This window comes from Prionailurus bengalensis, chromosome A2 (assembly GCF_016509475.1).
Source record: "Prionailurus bengalensis isolate Pbe53 chromosome A2, Fcat_Pben_1.1_paternal_pri, whole genome shotgun sequence".
Classification (NCBI taxonomy): Eukaryota; Metazoa; Chordata; class Mammalia; order Carnivora; family Felidae; genus Prionailurus; species Prionailurus bengalensis.
In genome coordinates, this window is record NC_057348.1 from 15,512,451 (window position 1) to 15,536,213 (window position 23,763).

Consider the following 23,763-nt stretch of genomic DNA (forward strand, 5'->3'; position numbering starts at 1 on the left):
TTTTCAACTTAGAAAAAAATTTTTTTTTCTTTTTTTTTTTTTTTTTTAATTTTTAACGTTTATTTATGAGACAGAGAGAGACAGAGCGTGAACAGGGGAGGGGCAGAGAGAGAGGGAGACACAGAATCTGAAACAGGCTCCAGGCTCTGAGCAGTCAGCACAGAGCCCGATGCGGGGCTCGAACTCACGGACCATGAGATCATGACCTGAGCCGAAGTCGGACGCTTAACCGACCGAGCCACCCAGGCGCCCCAGAAAAATTTTTCTTTAATGTTTAATTTTGAGAGAGGGAGAGATAGAACATGAGTGGGGGGGGGCAGAGAGAGAGAGAGAGACAGACAGACAGACAGACAGACAGAATCCCAAGCAGGCTCCAGGCTCCGAGCCATCAGCCCAGAGCCCGACGCGGGGCTCGAACCCACGAACTGGGAGATCGTGAGCCGAGCCGAAGTCGGACGCTTAACCGACTGCGCCCCCCGGGCGCCCCTCTCTTTTCTACTTGTGTTTCACTCCGCTGTCTCTAAATCGAGAGCATTTAAACAGAGAAGAAGTGGTTCTGGTCCTTCCAGCTGTGGCTCCAGTTCGTTCCCCTGCTTTGCCTGAAATTCCTTCGGCTTCAGGATATTGAACCTTTTCTCTTCCAGATTATGTTTCCCCCAACAGGGGACTGGTCATTAGAAATGCATATCATGCAGTTCTTTGTTGGCAGCTCAAAGCCTTTGATGTCTGCAGTATCTCGGGGCTCAGGTGATGAGGAGAGCCGCGGAACTGGAGCCGGTTTCCCCGTTAGACACAGTGGACACAGGGCGTGGGGCTGACGGTGCTTTTAGGGGGTCCTCAACAAGGTTTGCACTTCTTTTAAAACCAGAGGGAAAAAAGCGAACTTGTAGGATTTCAAAATTTCATTCGTTTTCATTCCACACACTCCTAAAATACAATTTTAACAAATGTTTTTCAAGTTTGTTTATTTTGAGAGACCGAGCACAAGCAGGGGAGGGGCCGAGAGAAAGAGAGACAGACTCCCAAGCAGGCTCCACACCATCAGTGCAGAGCCCAGCGCGGGGCTTGAACTCACGAACCGTGAGATCGTGACCTGAGCCGAGGTCAAGAGTCAGACGCCTAACCCGATGTGCCACCCAGGTGCCCCATAAAATACAGTCTTTGGTATTATCCTAAGGAGGAAGGGGCCACAAAGATAGAGGCACCCGGGGCTCGTGAAAACACAACATGGCCCTGCCCAGACCACACACGAAAATCGCAGTCTGGTGGCATGGGGGTGGTGACACCTTGTCCCTGGGGAGGGAAGACTAGGATTTCTCTCTTTCCCCTTGCAGTTCACAGGCATGAACCGGCAGGATGCGTTTCTAGCCTTGACCCAGAAAGCCCGGAGGAAGAGAGTCGGTGGAGACGTGACGAGTGACAAACTGAAGGACTGGCTGGTCTCGCGACAGCGGTACTGGGGCACGCCCATCCCCATGGTCCACTGCCCGGCCTGTGGCCCCGTGCCGGTGCCTCTGCAGGATTTGCCCGTGACCTTGCCCCACATCACAGCTTTTACCGGCAAGGGAGGCTCCCCCCTGGCCACGGCTTCGGACTGGGTGAACTGCGCCTGCCCGAGGTAAGGGGTCCCCAGCACCCTGCTGGAGTCTCAGACTCTCTGCTCCCTTGACCTGGCACTTCGACCAGACTGGAAAGAATATGCTAGGTCTTTCGGGACGTTGGAGAGAAGGGGCTGGAATCTGAGGCCTGGCCCCCGGGATGAGCACCCTCTCCTCTCCTCTCTGAGCCAGAAGCAGCAGCGGGTGTCCATGCACATCCTTGCCAGAAACACCTGGTCCCATTGATGGAAAGCCGCATGTGTTCAGTATGGCTTTGTAAAAGGCCACTTCCTCCCATTTCATGTTCCAGAGAGCTTCTTGGAAGCAGAGAAAATAGTGTCTCCTCTCTGCCTTGGTTTTCCCACCTAGAGGCTTGGTAACAATGGAGATTTTCTCATAAGTAGCAGCGTGGTAGCTACGAGGGTGTGTATGCTGAGGGGGTTCGCTCTTTAATATACTGAAACACCTGCTCGTTTTGGAAGTAGGATTGTTTCACTGTCCGTTCCCCGGCGTATCTCAGATGTGATTCTTGTGATACCAGACCGGCTGATTAAACAACTAAGTAATGAGTACTGGCTGTGTATCTTCTGCTTCCTTCTGTGGAGAAGCCATTTTTTTCTGGGCCTTACAGATCGCGATGAGGGTGTTAAAATGTAGTCCTCTGCCAGTACAGAGCTGAATTACGAGGTTGGTAATCAGGGAACCATAGTGCAGTTGCAGGGCCCAAGCTGGGGAGTCGGACAGTAACGGGTCCAAGGCCTGGCCCTGCCTCCTAACTAGCCATGCGGCCTTGGGAAAGTCACTTAACTTCTCTGAGCTTCGGTTTTCTTATCAGAAACTAAACCCCCTCGAAGGGCCGCTCGGGAGACTAGAATTGAGACATGTAATCCTGCACAGTGACCCTTACCAGTCAGTGAATGGACGTGTTACCACTGTCCTCCTGGGTCCTCACCCAGCTGGTTTTAAGATAAGGCTTGTGGGCAGGAACATAGGGAGCTCTGGGTCTTTTGGGGATAGAAACGTGGGCTCCAGCAGAAGCCAGCACACCCTCCGTATTGATAAGCGGTGACAAAAGGGTCTCTCTGCCGGAGACACTGGTGGCCTTCAGTGCACCAGCTGCAGCAGCCCAGGGCCCTTGCGGTGGGGAGAAGGTTTCCTCCCCTGGTTGTGGCTTCCTGGAGGTCAGAGCGCAGGTCTTTGGTATTGGTCCAGGCTCCCTGGACGATTCTAGTGAGCATCTAGGGCTGACAGTCACGGAACCAGCGTGTCCAGTGGTAAGGACCGCAGGTGCCCGAGCCCAACAGGTGTGGAGTCCTTACTCTTGAGCTCCAAGACCGTGGGCAGATTGCTTAACCTGTCTGGACTTCGGTTACTCGGTTACTGCAGAATGGGGACTTGAGTAGTACCTACCTCGTAATCCCCGGGGTTCCCGGGATTAAATGAGAGAATGCCTGGGAAGCATTGGGCTCATTGCCTGCCACCCACCCCCGCCCTCGTTAGTACCATTGGCGCTCCTAATGACAATACCATTGTCACCGTCACCAGCACCTGTCTCTCCCACTTACCAAGTAGCCTGGCCACATCACCAGCTTTTCGTGTCGGTCGTAAAATATGTTGGTGTCCTCAAGGCCCAACGTGACCACTAAAAAGAAAATCAACCTGGCAAGCTGTAGGCGGACCTTCCTCCTTTGATCAGTTGAGCCCTGAATTTTCTTCCTGACCTGTACACCTGCACTAATAGTGTGGGAGAATAAGGAACTTTTGTGTTGTAATTATTTCCCCAAATAGCGTCTACGTTCTGGTTGATTGCTTTCCAACTAAAAAGATCTGGCTTTAATTTAGAGATGTGCTGTTGAGGTCGGCGGCTTCTAGTAGCCCCGGGCAGTAGGAAACAGGATTCCCTCGGGCTCCCTCCCCTAAACATCTGCCCCCAGGGCCCACCGCTGTCCCCAGAAGGAGGCCCCTGTGAGTCCCAGAGCCCCGCCAGATCCGGGGCTTCTGTCTCTCTGCTCAGCTTCTATTTAATCAGCAGGAGCTTGGGGGGTGGGGGGGGGGTGGTGGTGGTGATGGCTGTCGCCTTCAGTACTATCTGTAAAGGCAGTATGAACTGCTTCACAGATGCAAGCTCTAAATGCAAGCCTTCTTTTATTTTTAAATTAAAAGCAGACTCATGCCCTTGCATGCAAAATGAGCAGAAGATTCATCAGACCCTCTTGAGGTTCCTCACGTCCCTCCTCAAAATCTCCAAGAACCCCCAAGGACTCCGACTGCCAAAAGGGCAGCTATTTTAGAAGGGTGGTTGGTCCTACATCTGTGTCTCAAAAGGCAGAGCCTGGAGTCAGAACTGTGTTCTCCAGCGGTCCTTCTCCCTGCCACAAAGGGCCCCTGTCCGCAGCTGGTGATAAATGGCGCGACCCATCACTGCTGATCCAAGCCTGGAGGAGTCTTCGGGGATGGGGGCAGGGAGGCTGAGCCCTTCCTAGGCTAGGCCGGACTAAGGGCGCCCCCTCTTGGGTTCCTGCAAGTTGTAGGATTTTTGCACCCGGTTTGTGTGGTTCCGTGGGCCCATCACACTGGGCACGTGCTTTGGAACTGGTTCAGCCGTTGGACCCTTGTGGAACCTTAGTCCTCCCCAGGCATCCCCATCTTGAGGATTGCTTTTTCTTTTCAGCCCTTCACACTCCAAGGATCTCACTTCATTTGCTTTCTTGAATGGTAGGGCTATCTTTACCCTTCTGTATCCCATCCTTCAGCAGGGGGTGTGTTGGAGGGGAGCTTCTGATTTGTGGAGTTTGCCAATTTCTATAGTGTACGTACTTCTGCAAGGGCTAGGTTCGGGCTACTGTCTCGACATGACTTGTCACCGAGCCGGGAAGACGTGTGAACAGTTGATTCTCACAAGCCGGTGTGAGAGGTGGCCCCAGCACGCCACTGCCTTTGGACCTCCAAGGTGACCTCTCTTCCCAAGGTTTCGAATTCTGCACCCCTGGCCCTAGTAGAGATAGGGAAAACCCAAGTTTATTCTTTAGCACATCTACATTTGGTTTTCAACTTCTCTTTATAAGTCGATTTCCTTCACAAGTATCATAAACTAGGCATTGGCTGAAGGCAATTTTGACACGCCTAAAATAGAAGTTAACGTGCAAAAGAGACCCCCCGGGCTTATCCTCTTAGGTTGTTAGATTTTCTACCAGGTAAAATTCAGACAAGTGGAGAATAACGCTTTTACTTGGTGAAGGTTTAAATTTTTATTTGTAAATTTCTTCAAAACATCATGTACCGAACAATACAAAAGGAGAGTATCCTCTGAATTACCAATCCATGATGAAGCATTATTCTTGGGACATTCTAAATTGATATTCAGTTGTCATCGCTTTCCCAAAAGCTGGTGGAAAAACTGCATTAAAATTTAAAAATTTTAAAAGAAACTGATGAACTTCCTTTATTTTTTAGGTGCAAGGGAGCCGCCAAGAGAGAGACAGACACAATGGATACCTTTGTTGATTCTGCTTGGTACTACTTTAGATATACCGACCCGCAGAATGCTCACAGGTAAAGCCTTGCTGAATCCTTTGAGCATGTGTCAGTTTGGGTCCTCCAAGAAGCAGACACCAAGATAGAGTCATAGGTACAAGAGATTTACTGAGGGCAGTGCCTGAAAGGTTGGGGGGAAAGGGGAGCAGGAGCCGGTGGGGAGAGCCCTTATAGACCACAGTGCGGGTCCCATGCCCGAGAGGGGAGTGGGAGGAAGGAAGGAGGGTTGCATCGGAAGAGTCTGAGTGCAGCTCTGAGAAAGTCTTAGCCAGGCCGCCAGGAAGCCCCGAGCAAAGGTTATCCAAGTCCGTCAGTGAGAAATAAGCCCACTGACCCAATCAAAGGAGGCACTCGGAGACTTGGAGCACCATGAAGCGAGGCTTTAATCAACATTCAGCATTTTTGCAAGAGCAGGTGTCTGATAGAAAGGCACGCTAGGGGGCGGTCACAGCAGACAATTTATCTCCTAGCCTGCAAGTCCCTCCCCTGGTTCCTCATTGGCTGAGCACTACAGAGGCAAGTCCCTCCCCTGGTTCCTCATTGGCTGAGTACTACAGAAGTTACCCCCTTACTGGGGGTGGGGCGTATGCCCATGTAAGGCAAAAAGTAGTTCTGATTGGAACAAACCTACTTTCTCTGAAGTGACACAGAGACTTTTAGTCCCTTCTTTGTTCTTTGGAGCATGCTCATTGCAAAGCCCGCAAAAATAAGCCTGAGAAACAGAGAGGAGGGGGAAGAAGAACCCGGAGGTGAAGTGTCCAAGAGTTTGGACTCCATTATGGTGTGGGGGTGGGGGGCTGATATATACTTGCAGTAGGTTGTAAACCTACTGTTAGCTAGACAGCACAGCTTTTATTTGGTATTGAATCCTCTCCCTTACTTCTTACATCCCCTCCCTCTGGGAGAGCAGGGGCTGTAGGGATACTGAATGGTCCCAAAGGCACAACGCCTGGAAGCCACTGGTCAACTGCTCACCTTGACGCCGGCTCTCATAAGCGAGTGTGTCAGATTATTAAATTAGATTCGTCGCAGCCAAGCAAACCCCAAGTACAAGAAAAATTAAAAAACAGACGAAGGAAGAAAATTCTGTCACAATACCCTTCTTGGCCCTGTGGTGAACTGCGTTGTAGGGTTATCAAGATGTAATGTTTTACTTAACCGGAAGTAATGATGGGAGGGAAGGAAGTAGGGAGTGCGAGAGAGCTAGGGAGCATTGCCTCTGGTCACATACACTCGGTAATTTCTAAAATCGATAATAAAGGGTGGAATTGCCGGAAGAAACGGCTACAAGAATTCCAAGTGGCTAAGGGCGAGGCGGGGTGGTGCTCACGAGGGCAGGGGGCCGGAGACCAGTGTTGAAATCGCAGACCTCTCGGTACTGCCTGAGTTTTCAGCCCTGTGCGTGTTTCTTAGGCAAAGAGAAATAAATGAATAAGGGAAAGAGCCGTAGGGAGAGAGGGTAAAGAGAATGAGCAAAGAAGGCTGTCGCAGAGCACTTAAGATCGCACCCACCATGCATCAAAGACCTCGGCAGCCTGCTGTCATCCTCAAGAGAACCATTGCTCTCCAGCCCCGTAGTCTGCATATCAGAACGCCCCCCCCCCACTCCTTTTCCTTCATCATTGAAAAAGAATACATTTCCAGTGAGGTGGGTGCTCTGGCCCTCCCCGTGCCAGAGTCCCGCCCTGCGAGATGGCCAGTCTGTAATTTGAGTTCAGGCCATCCAGGAATGAGCGGACCCTGAGTAAACCATAGCCGGCTAAGCCACGATGCCCGGGGACTGCCGCGGCTGGGAAGAGGGCCCCTTTTCTGGCTCTTCCTTCTAGAAGGAGCTGTTGGCACGATCCGTCCGGTTGCAGCTGCTCAGAATGCCAGGGCCGTCAGGCTCTACCTGTCAGAATGGTTCAAGGAAAACCTTCTTACAGAGGATGAAAGCTCTACATCAGCGCGGACCCTTGACTGGCGAGAGACGCCTCTGGGGCCTTCACAGCCCCCCGATCTGGGAACACCCTTTAGCACATCATAAGAATGCAGCTGCTAGTTTTAGCACGGCTTGAGTGCTTACCGCCTGGCTTCCGGGGTAAATCCCGGGGCAATGACTACTTTCCATGTCTTAATGCACCCCACACTCGTGTTCCCGAGGAGGCTCACCCTTGACCTCCCTTTCTCTTCTGGCACATGGATCGGCAGCTGGATTTTTCTGAGGAACCGTTACTCACAAAGAACAAAAATTGTTTGAGTTTTACCAGAATTCTGGCATGGTGACTGGAGAAAACCCGGCTGCATGAAGGTGCAAATGCGGGCGGTTGGCCAGGTTTACCTGCTGAGCGGCAGGCTCTGTCTTGTGGCCTGAGCCGAGTCCGTGCTGGGGGAAAATATTGTTTTGAGGTGTAGGGAAGAGAATTCACCCATATTTGAAACCACGGAGTACAGATCCTCCGAAGGCAGAGGCTTACTTCATTGGATGAGCTCAAGGAAGCACATTATCTTGGGGTTAAAGGTCCTCAGCCAGGGGTGCCTGGGTGGCTCCGGTCAGTTTAGCGTCCGACCTCAGCTCAGGTCATGATCTCGTGGTTCGTGGGTCCGAGCCCTGTGTCTGGCTCTGTGCTGACAGCTCAGAGCCTGGAGCCTGCTTCGGATTCTGCATCTCCCTTGCTCTCTGCCCCTTGCGCTCTGTGTGTGTCTCTCTCTCAAAGATAAATAAACATTCAAAAAAGGTAAAGGTCCTCAGCCAGCTCTGCTCCCCTCCCCACGACACAGGCACATGCACACCCGCACACACCTCTGCATACACCCAGACTCCCCCCTTCAGGGTCCCAGCCAGAAAATAGAGGGAAGTAGTACTTTCTTTACTCCCCAGGGAGTGTGAGGAGGCCTTTCTTGTAGGATCTCTGTCACTGATAGCATCCGTTAGGTGAGAGAGAGATGTTGGCCCGATTTTGTGATGGTTACCCTAACTATACTCCTTGCATGCAGGAGACCGTATGCAGGCTCTCGCTGACTATCTGTGTTTTAATGCTGCTTTGAAAAGTAAGATTGAATTCCCGTTTTAAAATGTACATGTAGTGTCTACCTGTTAATCTCCTCGTAAATGCCATATTGCCCCCTGTTGGTAAGAACTCACACATCCCAATTGCCTTATCGGAATAAAACCTACAACATAAATCCACATATTCAAATATGCGTTTTACAGAAATACCTCTTTCCCAGAAATACCTTTTTTTCCTGCTATGTTTTCCTCTTGTCTCCATTGTATATGGAAATCGGCATTTGTTAAATTGTCAGCAGCAACTTCTGAAACAGTTTTTATAAATTTCTGAATTTAACACGGACCTGACTTTCCTTTAGTAGATAAGTTTTTCTCTTACAATGTTTTTGAAAAGAAAACAAGTGTTTCTCTGACATAATCTGTTTCAGGGCGTATGCAGATTACAGTGGGTCTGTCTGATTTATGTAATTGAGGCAAAGTGGGTTTTTTTTTTACGTTTATTTATTTTTGCGACAGAGAGAGACAGAGCATGAACGGGGGAGGGGCAGAGAGAGAGGGAGACACAGAATCGCAAACAGGCTCCAGGCTCCGAGCCATCAGCCCAGAGCCTGACGCGGGGCTCGAACTCCCGGACCGCGAGATCGTGACCTGGCTGAAGTCGGACGCTTAACCGACTGCGCCACCCAGGCGCCCCGAGGCAAAGTGGGTTTTTAAAAAAACGACCGTTTCTCTTTCTTCCAGCCCTTTTAGCGCCGCCTTGGCAGATTACTGGATGCCTGTGGATTTGTACATCGGAGGGAAGGAACACGCTGTCATGCACTTGTTCTATGCGAGATTCTTCAGTCATTTTTGCCATGATCAAAAAATGGTCAAGCACAGGTGAGCATTTGTCCCCCTTTGCAAAAGAACTTGGTTCCGTGAACGACAACCGAAAGCAGGTGCCAGTTCTTCCGGGGACCAAGGTGAGTGGAGGTCGTGGCAGACTTCCGGTTTTCAAGTGTACTTCGGAGGTCACTGTCAGCCTTCGCCGCGTGAAGTGCCATTTCTGTTGCTTCGTTTCACTTCTAGCCTGTGAGATTGCAGGTTCGCACAGAATCTTGCCCTCAGCTCTTGTCTGTTTAGCGGAGTTAAGTAACTGAGCCGTTTACTTGTGAGGCAGAGACAAGCGCTCGTAATGTTGCATGGCTTTTTACAGTGTCTCGTTTCAGGTGGTGTTTATCATCTGGCCACACTCGATGTAAGCTCTTTTTCTAAGCCTGACTGAATCCTGCCTGGATAGATGACTCTGGGAAAAGCAGATAATGGATTAAAGCCGGGGAATCCCATTGTAAATCCATTGATAAATTTTCTTCCTATTGGCCTATAACCTATTCCCCATTATGGTCAGCAAGGTATATGTGCGCTTTTTCCCCCCATGAAATACGTCATATATATATATATATATATGTATATGCGTATGCATATATATGTATATACATATATACGCATATACATATATATAATATTGCATGTACATATGATAAATATATATGTATATATTGTATATATGTATATGTACATACGTATATATGTGTATACATATATATGTATGTGTATACATATATACATATATATGTATACATATATATAATATTGCATGTACATATGATAAATATACATTTATATATTGTATATATGTATATGTACATACGTACATATGTATATACATATGTATATGTATATACATATGTATATTGTATATATGTATATGTGTATATACATATATATGTATATACATATATACATATATATGCACATACACATATATATGCATATACATATATATAGCATGTACATATGATAAATATATATGTATATATTGTATATATGTATATGTACATACGTACATATGTATATGCATATGTATATGTATATACATATGTATATTGTATATATGTATATGTGTATACATATATATGTATGTGTATACATATATACATATATATGCATATACATATATAATATTGCATTTACATATGATAAATATATATGTATATGTTGTATATATGTATATGTACATACGTACATATGTATATGCATATGTATATGTATATACATATGTATATTGTATATATGTATATGTGTATACATATATGTATGTGTATACATATATACATATGTATGTATACATATATATAATATTGCATGTACATATGATAAATATATATGTATATATTGTATAATGTCTTATACAATTCAAAGAATAAAGTGAACATCGCTGCACCCTCCTTCTCAGTTTGAGAAGGAGTACTCCAGTCCCTTAGAACACCCAGGGTCCCCTACCCAGTCTTACTCTGTCCCTAACTCACCGCCCCTCCCCTGGCCAACCCCTATCCTGCATTATTCACTTTCTTCTCTTTATAAATTTATCACCTCTGTATGTAGTTTTGAAACAGTGTGTGTTTTTTGGTTTTCTTGTGTGTGAGCTTTATATGTGTAGAATCATATTTCGTGTATTCCCTCTCGCTGTCCTCGCTCAGCATTTTTGGGGGCGCATACACACTGGTGCACAGAGTTACGCTGCGTTTCTGTTTCCCTGCTGTGTGGTATTCGCTCACGTGGCGTGGGATTTCCAGCGCAGAACACGGTTTATGTGTCCATCTGCCACTCGTGGCTGGTGGAGTGTTTTGTGCAACAATGAGCCAAGCCAGACGGTGAGTGTTCCAGTACATATTTGCTGACATGCAGTGTCAGCACGTGTCTGGCGTGTGTCCCTAAGAGCCGAGCTCCTGAACCGCGGGGTATGCACGTGCCCGACCTCACTCAGGAACACCCCGCTTGTTTTCAGACTGCTCACATAAACCTGTGCTCATGCGAGCAGAGGTGAGGTCCCCATTACCGCGCGGCTGTGATGGATCCGTTTGTGGGTCACGGTTGAAATGAGAGACATTGCGCACTCAGTGAAGCTTAGCAGTTATCAACGTGTCTAGGGGACCGGTGTGTTTTCCCTTCCGGTAAATCCCTATCTGTGTCCTTTATGCGTTGCTGGGTTGTCTTCTATTGACTGTAGGAACTTTGAAAATATTCTGGATGCCAATCCTTTTCCAGCTATATGTATTGCAAGTATTTTTTCCCGGGTCTCAATTTCTCTAATTTTTATGGTGTCTTTTGACGAGCAGAAACTCTGAAGTTAATGCAGGAAATTTTAATGATTTTTTTTCCTTTAGGGCTGTTTGTTGCTTTTAGTGTCTCAGTGCCCTCAGCGGACCCGTCCACGCATTGCCTTGCTGATCTTTAGTTGCCTCTCCATCAACGTCATGTTTCTGCGTATATATACAAGGGCCTGTTTATAGGATCTTTATTCTGTCTGTTGGTTCGTTTGCTTTTTGCTCTGCTCGTTATTTATTGGCTTTGTTATTTTAATTTTACGAGTCTTACTGTCTGGTAAGGGTAGTCCTACTTTGTTCTTTTTCTTTAGGAATAGCTTGGCTGTGATCAAATCTTTTGCCCTTCCATATGAATTTTAGATTCACCCTGTCACATTCCACAAAAATATCTGTTGGGAGTTTAATGCAATTGCACGGAGTCTGGATACTTACTGATAGCTTTTTTCTCACTCTTCCTTTTTTTCCTTTTAAATTTTTTAAGTGTTTATTTTTGAGCGAGAGAGAGAGACAGAGAGAGAGACAGAGCATGAGCAGGGGAGGGACAGAGAGAGAGGGAGACAGAATCTGAGGCAGGCTCCAGGCTCTGAGCTGTCAGCCCAGAGCCTGACGCGGGACTCGAACTCACGAACCGTGAGATCGTGACTTGAGCCGAAGTCGGATGCTCAACCGACTGAGCCACCCAAGTGCCCCCTCACTCTTCCTTTTTATGTCTTTGACCTTAACATCTGAAATTATTTCCCCTTTATCTGAAATATATATTTTAGAATATCTTTCATGCTCTTTAGTGAAGGTCCATCTATTAGCTTTTATTTGATATTTCAACCTCATTTCTTAGTTTACCAGCTCAGTGACACCTTTAAAACAATTCTTTTTTTATAACTTGTCTGGCTTTTTCACTTATTTATCAGCAGGACAATAATTTAGGTTATTTTGTCTGCCATACCATCAGCAGCATAATTCCTGGTTTTTTTTTTTCAATTACGGTTGTATTTTGCTTTTTGTATCTTTAATTCAGCATCTGTTACACTATTTGTTTTTAATGTTTATTTATTTATTTTGAGAGAGAGAGCACACTCATGAACGGGAGGGGCAGGGACAGAGGGAATCCTATGCGGGCTCCACGCTTACTCAGTGCAGAGGCCGACCTGGGGCTCGAACTCACAACCCGTGAGAGCACAGCCTGAGCTGAAATCAAGAGCCAGACGCTTAACTGACTAAGCCACCCAGGCACCCCCTAGACTATTTTTTAATTGCAGAGGAAAAAAGGGAAAAAAAAAATCTGATGATCTCTTCGTCCAGATAACCCATGTTAACAACTTAAAAATACAAAATAATAAAGTAACGCATGTCTAAGGTCAAGAGTTTTTTTCTTAACTGCACAGAAACTGAACATCGAAGTCTCACTCCCTGCAGGCCACCCTCCACCCCTCCCCCCCTCAACCTGTTAATGGCTTCTTTTGGTCTCTTCCAGAAAAACATTTTGCATTACCTCCATGTTTCTGTTGATAGACTTATTTTTAAAACATGGCATATATTACACACATGCCTTTTTGCTTTTTTGATTTAATAATGTATCCTAGTGATCTTTCTACATCAGCATGTGCCGACCCCCCATCCTTTGTAATTTACGCACAGTACCCCATCATAATGGATCTCCCGTGATTTATGTAAGCAATCACCTATTTTTCCAATTGCTGTTACAAAAAAAAAAGAGTCAGGTGACTCTCACTGTCTGTGTTCTCAGCTGGTATTTGGGTTTATATCTGTAAGTCCAAGTCCTGACATGAAAATGCTGGGTCAAAGGATATGTGTTTTTAAAATTTTGATATATAAAAAATATATTACTTTAAAAATCTCAGGGGCTCTGGGTGGCTCAGTTAAGCGTCCAACTTCGACTCACGTCATGATCTCGTGGTTCGTGAGTTCAAGCCCCACGTCCAGCTCTGTCCTGCTTCGGATTTTGTGTCTCCCCCTCTCTCCGCCCCTCCCCCGCTCATGCTCTGTCTCTCTCTCAAAAATAAATAAACACGAAAAGAAATTTTTTTAATCAAAAAATAAATAAAGAAAAAAGAGAAAGGAAAGAAATGTCTGAATAGACTCTAAGGGGAAAAAAAGACCAACTTATTTAAAATCTGTTAATAGAACTTTGTGCGTCGCCGCAAACCTTCTGTAGAGCGTGGCAATTGCCTTGTACAAATATCTGACCTACATCATATATCTTCTATCTTGATAGTCAAGAGCATGGCTATGTATAGATGTATGTGTGCGTGTGTATTTGAATGTGTAAAGGATATTTGACTTAAGCATATCTGTTTGTAGCATGCCTGGGTGGGTCAGTCGGTTGAGTGTCCAACTTCGGTTCAGGTCGTGATCTCATGGTTCGTGGGTTCGAGCCCCGCATTGGGCTCTGGGCTGACAGCTCGGAGCCTGCAGCCTGCTTCATATTCTGGGTGTGTCTCTCTCTGTGCCCCTCCCCTGCTCATGCTCTGTCTCTCTCTCTCTCAAAAACAAGTAAACGTGAAAAATAAATAAATATCTCTAGTAACGCAGACTACAGTCTAGTTTCTGCAAAATGAAGCATTATGAAAGCCCCCTCTCTTCACCCCCCCTCAGACCTGCTCCCTCTCTCTGTGCACACACACACAGATTAAGAGTCTATGGTACAGAAAACGCATTTAGTTTATACATCAAATTAAATGCTGAAAATAATTTTCTTCTCATTAGTCCCAGAGCCCTTCATGTGTCAAAATAAACTGATTACATCGGAAGGACAGTGAATACATTAACAGCATTAAGCCTCAGTCGGAATGTTTGTGCCTTGAGACTTTTCCCATTCTGCCTTGAATTTCTTCTCTGTGGAAACCTCTTTACCTCATCAGCTAAAACTTCCCCGTGAGGATGGGAATTGTGTCCTGTTGCTGTGACAGTATCGTGGAGACTGTACATTCTCAGTGGATATTTGTTTAAATTGAGTTTAAGCCCTTGATATAAACAGATAAAAGTTTATGCTTTTCGGGGCTCCTGGCTGGCTCACTCGGTCGAGCGTGAGACTCTTGATCTCTGGGCCGTGAGTTCAAGCCCCATGTTGGGCGTGGAGCCTACTTAAAAGAAAAAAATGAAATGAAAGAAGTTTATGTTTCCACAAGGAAGTGTCCTCCTTGGGCTAGAGAGAAAATACACCATGAGAAACGTTTCCTACTGATGCAGGTCTAGAAACAAAGACCGTAAATGATTTCTGGCCCCAAGGCCCATTTGTGCTTCTGAAGTTATTTGCAGGAGCAGTGAACAAACCAATAAATGAGTCAACGGCTAACTATTTTAAACTATAAGACAAGGCCTGGCTACTTTTATGACTCCTGTACAGTGGTTTGAGAACTACATTCGAGGAGAAAAAAATGTTTGCGGCGTTCGGATGTAATTGTCAAGTCCCGTTTGGGGTAGGACTTGGTGTCTGTTGAAATGAATTTCTAACCCACAGAGCCTCCAGACACCCCTGGAACTTGCTTTTCCATCAGCCTTAAGGGACAGCTGTCCGGTGTACTTCGAAATATATCTGTGCAGTATTTTGTGTGCCTTTTTAAAAGTTCTTTACGAGATAGTAAGATTCTACTCCGTGCCCTCCCTCCCCCCCAGAAAAGGAGACATTTATTTTAAGTACTCAAAATCTGACCTTGAAGAAGTTGCAGGAATTCCCCTTATCTCCGTGTCTCAACGCAGTTGTTAGGGTCACTCTCCTGTGAAATCACATCGGGGCCAGGACGGCCTCTGAACATGGCCTTTTCATCAGGGGTGTCTCCACAAACCAGTCAGCCGTAGACGAAATGAGAGTCACCCGCCTTCTGTGGTAAAATTCAGGATTGTCCAGTCAGAATGTTTGAAGACCTTCAAACAACTTTTTCAAGCTGGCCTAGGAGGAAAATCTGAGACCTGTCAACCACGTGTGTATTTATGTCTCTTTATTTATTAGCTGTTTTTGCTGACACGTATCTAAATCAGAACTTTATTTTTTCGTTCTTTCTTTTTTTAAAAATGTACTTATTGTTTATTTACATCCAAGTGAGTTAGCAGATAGTGCAACACTGATTTCAGGAGGAGATTCCTTAGTGCCCCTTCCCCATTTAGCCCATCCCCCCTCCCACACCCCCTCCAGGAACACTCTGTTTGTTCTCCGTATTTAAGAGTCTCTTCTGTTTTGACCCCTCCCTGTTTTTATATTCTTTTTGCTTCCCTTCGCTTATAGTCATCTGTTTAGTATCTTAAATTCCTCATATGAGTGAAGTCATGTGATATTTGTCTTTCTTAATTTCGCTTAGCATAATACCCTCCAGTTCCATCCACGTAGTTGCAAATGGCAAGATTTCATTCTTTTTGATTGCCGAGTAATACTCCATTGTATCTATATACCACATCTTCTTTATCCATTCATCCATTGGACATTCGGGCTCTTTCCATCCTTTGGTTGTTGTTGATAGTGCTGCTATAAACATCGGGGTGCATGTGTCCCTTCGAAACAGCACACCTGTATCCTGTGGATAAATGCCTAGTAGTGCCATTGCTGGGTCGTCGGGTAGTTCTATTTTTAATTTTTTGATGAACCTCCATACTGTTTTCCAGAGTAGGTGCACCAGTTTGCATTCCCACCAGCAAGGCAAGAGATCCTCTCTCTCCACATCCTCGCCAACATCTGTTGTTGCCTGAGTTATTAATATTAGCTATTCTGACACGTGTGAGGTGGTATCTCACTGTGGTTTTGATTTGAATTTCCCTGATGATGGGTGTTGTGGAGCATTTTTTCATGTGTCAGTTGGACATCTGGATGTCTTCTTTGGAGAAGCGTCTATTCATACCTTTTGCCCATTTCTTCACTGGATTATTTGTTTTTTTGCGTGTTGGGTTTGATAAGTTCTTTATAGATTTTGGATACTAACCCTTTATCTGTCATCTGCAAATATCTTCTCCCATTCCATCAGTTGGCTTTAAGTTTTGCTGATTGTTTCCTTTGCTGTGCAGAAGCTTTTTATCTTGATGAGGTCCCAATAGTTCATGTTTGCTTTTGTTTCCCTTGCCTCTGGAGACGTTTTGAGTAAGAAGTTGCTGTGGCCAAGGTCAAAGAGGTTTTTGCCTGCTTTCTCCTCGAGGATTTTAATGGCTTCCTGTCTTACATTGAGGTCTTTCATCCATTTTGAGTTTATTTTTGTGTCTGGTGTAAGAAAGTGGTCCAGGTTCCTTCTTCTGCATGTCGCTGTCCAGTTTTCCCAGCACCACTTGCTGAAGAGACTGTCTTTATTCCATTGGATATTCTTTCCTGCTTTGTCAGAGATGAGTTGGCCATACGTTTGTGGGTCCATTTCTAGGTTCTCTATTCTGTTCCATTGATCTGAGTGTCTGTTTCTGTGCCGGTACCAAATACTGTCTTGATTACAGCTTTGTAATACGTCTTGAAGTCCAGAATTGTGATGCCTCCAGCTTTGGTTTTCTTTTTGAGGATCGCTTTGGCTATTCGGGGCCTTTTGTGGTTCCAGACACATTGTAGGATTGTTTGTTCTAGCTCTGGGAAGAATGCTGGTGTTTTTTTGACAGCGATTGCTATGTCTATTTCTGTATTACTCTTGGTTAGCGTTTGGTTAGCCCTGTCCTTCCGGGAGGGATTTGAGGCTACTGCCACTCCCTGTTGTTTTCATTTCTCACCCCCCTGGCCACCATCTAAGATAGTTATCTCTAGGAGCACCTGGCTGGCTCCATCGGTGGAGCGTGTGACTCTTGATCTTAGGGTCGCGAGTTTGAGCCCCGTGGTGGGTGTAAAGATTACTTTAAAAATAAACAAACAAGCAAATGAATGTAGTAATGATAGCCTGGGAGCCCGAGGCCTCTGTCCCATGTCCATGTGGGCCACTACCTCGCGTGTGGACGAGTAACCTGTTTGGTTCTCAGGGGCCTCACGTGCGAGGAATTCTGTCGACTCTAAGCACTGGATTCGCTCTGTAATTCTGGCTAAGTTTCATCAACTTACCACAAAGTCTTAGGTAGTTCTAATACTCTTTCCTGCTTTCTAAGTGAGTCCTGGCCCTCTTTCACACTTGCACATTTAGGTCTGTACTCTGAGCTTTTCATGGATCTCTTTACCCTCCACCAGAAGCTGGCCTCCGGGCTGGGTGTGCCCCCACATGGGACAGCACGTGTGCTGTTGTGCATCAGAAATACCAGGTTACTGGGGCGCCTGGGTGGCTCAGTGGGCTAAATGGCCGACTTCGGCTCAGGTCATGATCTCACAGCTCATGAGTTCGAGCCCCACGTCGGGCTCTGTGCTGACAGCTTGGAGCCTGGAGCCTGCTTCAGATTCTGTGTCTCCCTCTCTCCCTGCCCCTCCTCTACTCATGCTCTGTCTCTCTCTGTCTCAAAACTAAATAAACATTAAAAAAAGAGAAAAAGAAAGAAAGAAATACCAGGTTACTGATCAAGCCAGAATTAACGTCTCCGGGAGAGTTGCCAAAGAAGATACGCAAATGATGAAGAGGCCTACCCTAAAATGCTTCCCTCGCTGGTAGTCAAAGAAATACAGTGAAACAGAAGCGAGGCACCGTTTTTCCGTATAGCAGAGAAGCTGGGATGAACAGCGTCCCCTGTGCTGCGGGGAGGCCGTTTGGAACAACCTTTACGAAAAGCAGTTTGATGATATACGGCGAGAGCCTTAGAAACATTCACACTTTTTGGACACACTAATTGTACTTCTAGAAACCTAGCCCAAGGGAATAATCAGAAATGCAAACTTATGCACCCAACTGTACACGTGTTATTTCAAGTAGCTACACGTTTAGATATGCCCTATCGCCCCCACATTCTGAGAAAGAGTAAAGTCTAGCCCCTGTACAACTCTTTAAAATTATATTACGTGGAATGTTTAGTAACACGGAGAAATGCATCTGAAGTACCTAGAACTGAAAAAAAAAAAAAAAAGCATGATACAGAATCATAGATGCAATTTGGCTATATCTCTGTATTTAAATGTACACACGCATATATACACATACGCAGAGCAAGAGAAAAGACTAGAAAAAACTATGCCAGCATGTTAACACTAGTTTTCTCTGGAAGATGAACTTATTGGTGATTTTCTTACTTTTTAAGGCACTCCTGCTTTTTTTCCAGAGTTTTTACAGTGATTGTATAACCTTATAATAGGAAAAAAGAATGAAAAAAAAAAAAAAGCAGTCATTTACAGCCTAGATTCAGAAGCAGGGAAGTACCCGGGAGGAAGTACCCAGGGGAGGGCTTTGGCTGTGGCTGGACGTCCCCGGGACGGAAGCCGCAGGGCACGCTGCAGAGAGGGACGTACCCAGCTCATCCCTGAACTGCAGTAAGGAAGCCTGTCTCTCCCTCTGTAAGGGACAGTGGTGAGGGATGGCGGTAGGCCCAGGAATCCTGTCAGGTTTTGTTGCTCTTAACTGCAACTCTGGGGAGACACGACATTCCCCGAAGTGACATTCTCCCTGTGGTTTGTTGTCAACCAAGAACAGTGGCCTGCTGATCACTGAGAACGCCACGGGCTCCAGTCCCCCAAGCTTTTATGTGTCCCTCTGATCATACCAGAAATGAGCCTTGGGGGCAAAGGAAGGGAAGAGAAACTTACCTTGGGTCTCACCGTATCCGTAAGGGCTCCTTCCATGCTGCTAGCTGGTTGCTAAGAAATAGAAATGGCAGTATTTTTTTAATGTTTATTTTTGAGAGAGAGAGAAAGAGAGACAGAGAGTACAGGCAGGGGAGGGGCAGAGCGAGCGGGACAGAGGATCTGAAGCGGACTCCATGCTGATAGCAGAGGGGGCCGGATGCGGGGGGAGATCATGTGTGACCTGAGCCCAAATCAGACGCTTCACCGACCAAGCCACCCAGGTGCCCCTAGAAATGGTAGTATTTTAAGAATGAGCTATTGCTGGGCGCCTGGGTGGCGCAGTCGGTTAAGCGTCCGACTTCAGCCAGGTCACGATCTCGCGGTCCGTGAGTTCGAGCCCCGCGTCGGGCTCTGGGCAGATGGCTCGGAGCCTGGAGCCTGTTTCCGATTCTGTGTCTCCCTCTCTCTCTGCCCCTCCCCCATTCATGCTCTGTCTCTCTCTGTCCCAAAAATAAATAAAAAACGTTGAAAAAAAAAAAAAAAAAAAGAAAGAATGAGCTATTGCTTAATGCTCAGACCCGGGCTAATTATGTGATTCTGACGGCCCTCAGCACAGGGCAAGGAAGAGGAAGTTTGCAAAATCAGTCTGAAAAAGTTGTTAGAGATTGTTTTCAGAAATCCAGGGCTTTCTGTTTTCTTCTTTCCAGATCTATACAGGGGCCGGCTGACCAGGCCAGGGAGCGGGCAGCGGGCTGTCCAGGGCCTCCTGAGTAGGTGAAATGTCATCTGCGGTGGCTAGTTGGGGCTCTGACGAATCCTGGGATTCTGTTAGCCACATCCCAGTTAGTACATTCCTTTGTATACAGTCATTTTTTTTTTTTTTTTATATAAGGGCACTTAAAATAGCCTATCAATCCATGTTCTGGAATTCCTTATTTATCCTAATAATTACTGACCCTCCCCACCCTGCCCTTCCACCTGCCCCCCCCCCTCCCTTCCCACCTTGGTGGCACAAAGGTGGCTTTCCATGACCAGCCGTCAAGGAAGTACCGAAGAGAACATCACTCCCCATCATTCTGTTCGCACATACCCGTGCTGCAGCAAACGCGGGGTGGTATTTTTTTTTTTAATTCTTTTTTTTACTATATTATTTATTTAGAGAGAGAGAGAGAGAGAGAGAGAATGCAAGCAGGGAGAGGGGGCAGAGGGGGAGACAGAGAATCTTAAGCAGGTTCCACGCTTAGCACGGAGCCTGACATGGGGCTCAATCCACGACCCTGGGGTCATGATCTGAGCCAAAATCAAGAGTCGGATGCTCAACCGACTGAGCCACCCAGGCGCCCCCTCTAGGGGTGGCATTAAGGGCGCAGCAGGAGAGCGGGGCCAGAGCAAAGAGCGCGGCGTTGCCTCCATGACAGTGAAACCAGCCGGGCCCCCGCAGGCAGAGACCCCGCGTGGACGCCCACCGTTGATCCTTCTACGCCAAAGGGGTTTCGGGGTGGTTTCAGATCTTCCACTTCCTTGTAAAGCCCTCGGCTGTACACGGTCACTGTGATGCGTGAGTAACTCAGTTGCTTCTGCAAGTTTGTCCCCAGTGCCATTTGTCGAGTGAATGAATGAGCACGTAGGGAATACGTTACACTGGCTGTGAATCTGAGTAATGAGCTTGGCGATGGTGTGAACGCTGCTCCCGCGGGACCGGGTTCCGAGCTCAGCGGGGGCCCTTGACGTCCTTGTCCCTCATTCCCATGCACCTCGCGCCTCCCTATCACACTAGAGCGTCCTCCTTATGGCGTTGATGGTTATTTCTGAGCATGTCTTGGCCCACCGTTTTACTGTGAGCCTTCTAACCGCAGAGTGCCCTGTACCCGTTTGTGGCTCAAATACACGTTGAATGAATACACAAGTGTGGTTGCTCATTCCGAGCTACACTACTTGTGGGTGGATGTGACCAGCTTCAGCCACGAGAATGAGAACCGGATTCCCAAGGTCCTGTGGATCATTCCCTGGAGCCCTGAAGAGTGGGGGATGGGGGGGACCACTGGGGAATGAGCAGGGAAGTGCCCCTTCCGCCGTGAAATCCAGTGTTAACGCTCTTGGGCTCTTGGGACCCTACCCCCCCCCCCCCACCGACTCGTCCCCTTGCTCCCACCCACCTTCCTGCGAGCTTAAGTGGATGGAGTCTGAAACCGCTCACCGCGCCTCTCCCTGCAGGAAAGTCACGGCCCCACCTGGGAGCCATAATGTCCCGTGCCTGCCCTTTATCGGCCTTTCTCCCTCCACCTCGTGTCCCTCTCCACGTTGTCCCCGCCTCTGCTGCTGGCAGCTTTATTTCTCCTCTCGTGGAAACGGCGTTCATTTAGCTCAAACCAGTGAACGATATCAAGCACCCACCATGAACCCAGCACGGGAAGGAGGCTCGCGGGAGGAGGGCAGAGGAGCAGCCTCCTTGAATACATAATAAAATTTAGTATCTGCCGGGCCCAGCTGCCAGGACCACACCGGACACACCGCCAACGGCCAGCCCTGGGGACAGCCTCCAGTGTGTACAGGCCCCTGGATCCCTCACCCTCACCTGGAAAGGGTTAGAAGTGGTTTTTGAAACAGGCAGAACTAATCGATGGTGTCAGCGGCCAGGCTGGTGGTGACCGCGGTGGGGAGGTGGGGCCTTTGGGAGGTTGGTCACGCTCTGTGGCCATCACAGGTGTGCTTATGTTGTGAAAATTCATCAGGTTTTACTCCCAGGATCCGTGTACTTTTCGATATGTGCGCGGCACTTGATTTCGAAGTTTACTTAAAAAAACAAGAAGAAGAAGAATGGGAACCCATGGGGCCCCGAAGAGCCTCTGGAAGTAGGGCCACGTGCTGGCAGGTGCAGTGCCGTCCGCTCCCAGAAGGTGGCAGCATCGAGCCACCTGATAACCTGCAGAGGCCAGAACAGGATTCCTGGGTTCTCACCAGCCCCCACCCCCCCCATCCGCCCGGCCCCCTCTGGAGGCTAAAAGCTCTGCGGATTTTCACCATACTGCTCATCTTTGTCTTTGGGATCCAGATTATTCCCTCCCTCCTTCCACCCTGATTTTTAATTTCCCCTAAGAGCTACCAAAGCCGTTGCACTCAGAGTGGGAAAGGAAAGGAAAAATCTCAAAAACTCGTGCAGACAGTAACAGAAATTCATCCCACTGGCACCAGGCACAGAGGAGAGAAAGCAACGGTCTGTTTGTTGTTGTTTTGTTTCTGTTTCCTGTGAGGCTGCAGCATGAAAAATTAATCCGAGGAAGGTTCCAGCCTAAGAGGTGACCCGGTGCACCCTGAGTACAGGCGCAGATCGGCCCCATTGACCCCACCGATGCTCCGCGAAGCTTGGCGGGGGCAGCCCTTCCTTGGGGAATACTGGCTCCGTGTGCCTGGTGCTTTCGAATGTGTTTGTGTCCAGTCTGTTTCTTGACCTGCCCAATAAAAAGTGGCCATATGACTTGATTTTGTTTTAAAACTGTTGCCGCAGAGCAAATGGGATGGGGTTAAAATCCTGGAATCGGATGGAAGGCAAAGATGCCTTCAAGAGCCAGCAACAGCAGCCACCCGCGTCTTCCACCTGTGTCGCACCGTCCTTTTGTCTGAATGTGCATATTTATGCGTTCATTCACCCGTCCACGTTTTCACCACATCTCCTTTTGCTGTTGTTGTTGTTGTTGTTGTTGTTGTTGTTGTTGTTTTGAGCTTGCCTGTTGGGCACAGCACTCAGTGCTGGGGACAGAGGGAAGACCAAGGGAGCAAAAGTCCTTACCGTGATGGCCGCAGGGCCGGATGTGGACTGGTCTTTATGTTGTAATCACGGCACAGCCCGGACACGCTTCTCACGTGGTGTGTCCCAGACGCCGCGGGATACAAACGAGAGCCTGGGGACGTGTGCAGGGGACAGAAGCGGCCACCCAGAAAACGGAATGCCTGAGTTCAGAGGTGCAGGGCGAGTCCCGGCTTCCCCGGGAACGCAGGCTGAGACAGCATTCCTGCCAGGGGGCACCTGAACCTGGGGAGCGTGACCCGTTCTGGGGACAGCCAAGTGTGCGCGTGACCTCTGCGAGGAACAAGCAAGTGGGTTTAAAGTGTCAGAGACACCAGGCAGGTAAACAGGACTGATGGCAGAGGAAACCCCGCGCTCAGTCTGTGGGGTGCGGTTCTCTGAGCTTCCTGAGGAGAATGCAGACGTGGGTCCTTGGGCATCAGAACCCTGGCCTGCTCTGGATAAAGCCTGCGTAGCCCGAGGACACAGGTCCCTGTGGCATTTGTGCAGATGTTCCGGGAAGCCGCAGACACAACTGCTCTCCCTTCAAGGTGCTTAGTTATTCAAATGCGGTGTAAGATCCAAGGGCATTTGATTGTTAAGTAATTTGTCCTGTTTTTTCTGTACAAAAGACTCCTATTTCCTAGGAGTCTTGATGGGACGTGAACTGTGGCACCAAAGGATGCCATTCTGCCGATGTGACTTTGCCGGTGGAATGTCATGAGCGTGGTGGGAGGAAGGCAGCTTTCTGAGTCGAATGGGTCTATTATGAAGATGGGTTTTAGAGGCTGGACAATGATATGATGACTTCTGTGCACATGTGGGGTTTGTTCCAAATTCACATGGGAGCGTGCCGGATGGCCCCTGTGACGCTCAACAATAACACTGAATAATTTGCACAATTGTGTTACAGTCGACTTGAATGTTATGCATAGTGGGTCTTTTCCACCGTGGAAAAAACCTCAGGGAGCCTGGGTGGCTCGGTTGGTTGAGCGTCCGGCTGTTGATTCCGGGTCCGATCTCACCATTGTGCAATCGAGGCCCGCGTTGGGCCAAAAAAAGGATAAGAAAATCCCTCACCGCCACCCCCACCCTCGCGTATGCCT

General features: G+C 47.6%; 1 protein-coding gene across 1 annotated transcript in view; it reads left to right on the top strand.

Moving 5' to 3' along the window:
* Nucleotides 1-23,763, top strand: part of LARS2 (leucyl-tRNA synthetase 2, mitochondrial) — a 171,442-nt gene that overhangs the window by 114,186 nt on the left and 33,493 nt on the right. The window contains 4 exon segments of the mRNA XM_043587211.1: nucleotides 1,335-1,618; nucleotides 5,052-5,150; nucleotides 8,863-8,992; nucleotides 8,995-9,000. Of these exon segments, the coding sequence (XP_043443146.1) occupies nucleotides 1,335-1,618; nucleotides 5,052-5,150; nucleotides 8,863-8,992; nucleotides 8,995-9,000 (519 nt within the window).